The sequence below is a fragment of the Gavialis gangeticus genome, unplaced genomic scaffold (genome assembly GCF_001723915.1).
Source record: "Gavialis gangeticus isolate Ggan-Ray unplaced genomic scaffold, GavGan_comp1, whole genome shotgun sequence".
NCBI lineage: Eukaryota > Metazoa > Chordata > Crocodylia > Gavialidae > Gavialis > Gavialis gangeticus.
Window position 1 is genome coordinate 14,292,048 of NW_017729019.1, and position 6,022 is coordinate 14,298,069.

General features: G+C 47.3%; 1 protein-coding gene across 6 annotated transcripts in view; it reads right to left on the bottom strand.

Moving 5' to 3' along the window:
• ANKS1A (ankyrin repeat and sterile alpha motif domain containing 1A) overlaps positions 1–6,022 on the bottom strand; it is a 154,192-nt gene that overhangs the window by 67,352 nt on the left and 80,818 nt on the right. For all 6 annotated transcript variants that reach the window (XM_019514158.1, XM_019514159.1, XM_019514157.1 and 3 more), the window contains one exon: positions 5,910–5,976. In XM_019514158.1, the coding sequence (XP_019369703.1) occupies positions 5,910–5,976 (67 nt within the window). The remainder of the gene's footprint in view (positions 1–5,909; positions 5,977–6,022) is intronic.

The following is a 6,022-nucleotide window of genomic DNA, read 5'->3' on the forward strand; positions in this document are numbered from 1 at the left end:
CTACCTACGACTGGGCGGCAGGCATTCAGGGATACACCCTATATAGAAGAGACTGGGCAGCGGAGGAAGCCCCAGTGAGGGTGCTGCGTCCAGGGCCAGTACCTGCACGAGGCTGGGCAGGGAGCTGCATCCAGGGGTGGAGGCTAATTTCCACGGAGACTGAGACCAGCCCCAGCTACACCAACCTCATCTGGGCTCCCATCACAGCTGCTGCCCTACACCACTCTGCCCCATGCTGAGCCAGTGGGGCTGGGGGCTACTGTCACTGAGCAGGCATCCTGGGGTGAGCTGCAGGCTGGCACAGGAAGCTCATGCCACAGGACTGCCCACCTCCCTTGGCCCCGGTCTGGTCCTGGCTGCTGCAAGTGGCAGTGTGGAGTCATCACCAGGTCCTCCCGCTTCCCTCCCCAACCTGCAGGCTGCACACCCCAGGCTGGGGGAGGGAAGCTAAGTTCCTCTCAAGTCTCCTCTGAAGGACTTGCAGCCCTCCTCTCCCTGTCCTCCATGCTGCAGCCCTCCAGCAAGGCCCGGCGGTGGCTTCCAGCTCTGCCCTGGCCCCGTGCTGTCAATGCCCCACGATCCCAGCCCCAGGCACAGCTCTGGGGAGCTGTGCCTGGGGCTGGGATCGTGGGGCATTGACAGCACGGGGCCAGAGCAGGGCAGAGCTGTGATCTGCTCCCTGCACACCCCTGCCTGCAGAACCTGCACCTGTAGCAGGGGCGCACAGGCAGCAGATTGTGGTTCTGATCTGGCCCTGGCCCCATGATCCCAGCTTTGCCAGCTCCTCCTGCTCCTGAACGCCACTACCCTGGGCCCCACCCCACACAGGGAGTTTTGCAGAGTTGTTGCGAGGTGTCAGGATCAGGAGGAGGTACTGACGGTACTGACCCAGCCCGAGACAGCTCACCAAAACAGCCTATATGACCCTCAGGCCCAAATAGCTGCCCATCCCTGCCTTAAAAGCAGAGCAATGGGAACGTCTTAAAACTCAATAGGGGAGAAGTACCTTGGCCATCTTCATGCCCACTTAGTTCGCATCTGAGACCTTCAGATCCATTTTACTGCCCTTGCTGTTCCTGCACACAACTGACACAAGAGGAACGGATTGCTACAAGAAAAAGCCTGATCTTTGCACAGAACTGAGCAGGTTGGCAGGCCAGCCAGCACAGCCTCAAATGAATATGGGCCAGGGCCACTGCACTGCATCTGTAAATCAACAGCCCAGGCTCTACATTTGCAGAAATGATAGTTGTGACTGAACCTTTCTATCTCACACCAGGCTGAAGTATCTTACAGAGGGATAAGGGGTTGCGCCAAATTATGAAGCTCTAGTCTCCTTTGGGTGCTGAGTTCACATCATGAATGGATTAGATCATGCTCCAAAGTGCATGACCGTTCCCCCTACTGCTTTGATTGTACAGTCGATTTTAAAACACTGCAAACCATTCCAAACCATACAAGTCCTTGAAGAGAGGTTGATAGGGCTCAACTGGCCTGTCCGGTTAAGAAAATCATCTCAAATCAATTTTGAAGCTGTTGGGTTTTTATGAAATCCTGGAGCAGTACAGGATTTGGGGGTCCTACTGTTCACAGACAACAGAGTTCACCAGCAATTCAACTGATGAATTTTTAGACACTGCTTTTTACCGCTGGACAGCTCAATTCCTAAAAGCACATTAGAGCCAGATGGAATTATCCCTGCCCACAAAACATATGGCTGGACACCGCCATACCTCTAGGAAAGGCAGCAAGACTGACATGCCTGGGGAAAGAACTGTCCCCAAAAGGTGGACAGGGCCTCATCCTGACTTGTGAGGAAAATCACAGGGAGTTCATAGTGCTATGGAAGACTTTCCCTCTTCTGCCCCCTTGTTACCTTTTACATGCATCTTGCAAGGGAAAAAAAAAAAAGAAAAGTACAGATCAGGGTCTTTTGCAAGGATAGCCAGCAACCAAACCGTTTAAAAGGCTTCTATGCAAAAATTGATATCGCTGCAAAATGAAGTTCACCAGGTCCCCTCTACAGCCCCAAGCCATATGAGGTCAGACCATCTACTCTTGGAGCAACATATGAATCATGGGTCTGGCTATTACACTGATGTTTTTCTAGTCTTGGTCTCGATTCGTGTCTGGCAGATATGATATTGTGATGAACTTAGACAGCAGTATTCAACGGTGTCAATTTTGTATTAAAATAGGAACACTTCTATATAGTTTCTTAGATAGCATCCCAACACTGTAGCATCAGAATCACTAGTTCCAAGAGTTATAAACATGGCTGATGGCATCTTTTTTTCCAGTATTTGCATCATTTGAGGAAAAGTGAGGCACTATTTGGTGCTAAGATTTCTTCCTTGTACCCACATGAGCCTCTTTTATTTTGGGAAAGCCAAGCAAGATCAAGCCAAAATGCACAGTCCAGGAGTTTGGTAAACCGGTGAGCTCAGCATCTAAGTACTGGAGAGAAACAAATAGAGAGCAACATCCCTGAAAGCCAGAGAAGCATAGATGAATTATTAGTGTATTAACAGGCAGAATAAAATAGTTACCAAGTTTTATCTGATTTGTAACCTTGACAGGCATCCAAAAAATCACTACTAAAGAGGGGGAGGAGGAAGAGAGATAATTAGATACTCTGGCAGATACAGCTGGTGTGCAAAGCGATAGCACCTTTGCATCACTCCAAACGCTCTGAGCTATTCACATGTGGACCTTCAAAGGCAAAGTCACCCGCAAACCTTACTCCAAGGACCCTCTTTCCCAAAACAATCAGTAAATATTTTTAAATCCAGAAGTATTTTCAAACAGCTTACAACAAGAGTCTCCAGTCAGAGAACTCAGTCTAGGCAGTCTGGTTGCTGAAACACAGGACTGGAAAATGACATGGGTTCATTGTCCCTTATGCAGCTGACTGCCACAGTGAACAAGACATATCCCTGATAGGGTTGGTGGATAGTGTTATATGCAGCCCATTATAAGTCGGGTGTTCCTTTGCTAAGTGAGGAGAAGCTAAATTTAAGAGCGAGGGTAAAGATTTGAGCCCAAAGCCTGAAAATGAATATTCTACAGGCAAGGTTCTTTGAGTGGACGTGATATCTTTTATTAGACCAACTGAGTAGCTGGAAAAAGTTCTTAGCAAGCTTTCAGGCGCAGTCACCCTTCTTCAGGCATAGGGAGTCTCTGCTGGTCAGAGACTCCAAGAAATGTTTCTAGAGCAAATGTGTTCCTTCTCAGCACTGAAAAAACAATTCTGCATTTGCATTTTTGGCTGTGTGAAAGGAATGGAGATAATGGACCAGGAAACAAGTCACAAGGGGGAATTCTTTGATCCGTGGGGAGACTCCAACTTTCGCAGTAGAACCAGCTGGGCTGCTATAGCTGGCTTGGAGTCTAAGCGCTCATGTTCTTCATCATAATCTTATTTAAGAGATCGATTTTCTTCCATTTAGAAGGGAGCACGCTCTATGCTACATGAAGGAAGTCTGGCAAAGAAACAGCAGAGGGGCTGGGAGCACTTGCAGGAAAACACCTACCAGTCACAGCAGACTTCTCTCTAAGGTACCACATCAATAAAAGACTGGAATAGAACAGTTTGGTGAAGTTTATACCATCATTGCCACACACAGGACCACGGACAGTAGGGTGCCCATGGGGAGGAGCGTCTTTGCCAGCACAACTATTAATGGGAAATGAAATAGTTTTGCCAGTGCTTAGGGGGCAGTTGCAGCCAACTGAATGGGAAGTGAACAGCTCAAAAGTGCACGTCAACCTGCTCAACACTTGAGCAATATGGAATGGAGGAGAGAAAACTGCAACAAAAGCTGTTTGAAAGGTCAGAAGCTGATCAACTTTCTTCCCTACTTCTGATCGGGGGGAAAAACTTGCTGCTGACACTTCACTGAAACAATGAGAAAAGGAAAGCCATCCCCTGCCTACTGGGTGGACAGGGACTGAAGCCCAAGCCAACATCAGAAACTTCTGGCTCTCTCCCAAATGTGGAAAAGGACATTGTGGTTGCATGTGCAAGAAGTTCTCACTACAGCCAGCATTTACAGACAGACTCTTTGGTGAGAGACTTCCCACCCTTCCTCTCCAAGCCTTGAAGGGAGCTTTGATAACAGAAAACCAGGGAATGATGGACTAACAGGTACAGACCCACTGGGAGTGCTCAATTCTTCTCCAAGGACCAAAGATTCCCACACTTTGGTATTAAGGGTAAACTGGGTTCTAAAACTTCTCTCCCTATATATTTAATGCAAAGGACCATGCTAACAAGACTGTGGTAGAGGCTTGTGAGACTTGCAAGAGGACATACGCACAGCTGCTCCAGCTCAAACTAACTACTAGGAAAAAAGATTCAGCATTACCCAGAGGAATACTGAAATGGGAGCCAAGCATGTTTTGAAAGGCAGGAGAGAACAGCAAAAGTAACTGGTCTGACTTCCTCTCAGGATAAAATAAAATGAATAGCTGGAAGAGCTGGAAAGCAGAAGAGCTTTTTGTTTCTGGGATTCTGGTCAAAATGTTTTCATCTGAGCTAGAGTTTTTCTTGAGTCGATTTGAGAAAGGTTGATCTTCTTCTGCCCCTTGACTCTGCCTGTAAGGGTGTCAGGATGCAGCTCGGGAAAGGCAACAGAGAGAAACCTTGGCAAGAGTCATACAATAGCTGGGTAGTTTTGACCAGATCCTGCTGCATCTTTGTCCGATACAGAAGCCTAAGTTAAGGTCAAGTGTTCTTTGTGCTCCCCTAAATTTCATTCATTTCCATTATTGCAGTCTAACAAAACAGTCACTGGACTGTACCAGTCTATCTGCCTGTTCTTCTAATGGTAATTAAAATAACATACCTGTTTATGTGGCAGAATTTGGCAATCTGTGCTCCCTAGTTCAGCCTTTTTAGTTAGTTACTTTAAAGAAGGCAGCCCCAAATGTATTAATCTTCTCCTGAGTTTTGAACCTTCAGATATGTCACATTATCAAAACATTCGCCTAAAATCATCAAGGTGACACTTTTTTTTCCCCCTCACGTTTTTTTTTTTTTTGCTTCTTAAAAGGGAAGTCCAGATTTTAATGCAACTACGTGACTCTGGTGATGGGGCTTGAAAAAGGACACTGAATATTACAAGATTTAGAATTGCAAGGGTAGAGAGGATTGTCTAGGCCAGAGGTGGCCAACCTGTGGCACGAGTGCTATGAGTGGCATGCAGCATGCACCTGTGGCACGAGTGCCCCTGTGCCATGCAGCAGATGGAAAAGGGGACAGGCAGCATGACCACTGATAGACCAGAGAGCAGAAAACAAAGCAGCAAAGCCAGCAGGGAGCACGGCAAGGAAGCAGAAGGCAGAGCGGCAGATCAGGCATGGAGTGCAGGGTTTGGAGCAGAAAGCAGAGCAGCAACTTGAACTGGGAAAAGGGATCGGGGTGGCACGCCTACCACCAAGGTCACCCTCCACTGGCCTAGGCAACATTCCAGAGAGTCATATGAATAACTCTACTTAACTGCCAGTCAATACATCCAGAAACGTTCAGGTTGCACACCTGGGACCAGCCCAGCTTCTGGAGTCTCATCTCTGGTCTTCAAGTTAACAGGAAGGGTCACTAATGAGTAAGGAAGGATCAATCTTCCCAAGGTTACTACCTCTGCAATACCTCCCCAGTGCCTATCAGACAGGAGATCATTATATGATCTAGCTGGGGTCTTACATGAAAGACAGAACCACCATATTCAGAACGAACGGCAGCAGTAGCACTACACTAAGAGCTCTATTACGTGACCTCTGTTTCTGTGCCTTGCTCGTTTTCCCTTCAAACAGCAAAGGCAGGTTGAGAAAGCTGCACGCAAGAGATTCACCATCATGCCAGGCTTTTAAAAGCGCGCACACACGCACAAAAAGGCTGAGAACAGTACCTGAGATCTTCTGTTGTTCCTGAGAAAAGTCAATGCCTTCGCCAATGGAGCTCATTATTTTCTCAATCTGAAAATAAAAAAAGACGACACTATTTTTAGTCATGGGAAAAAAA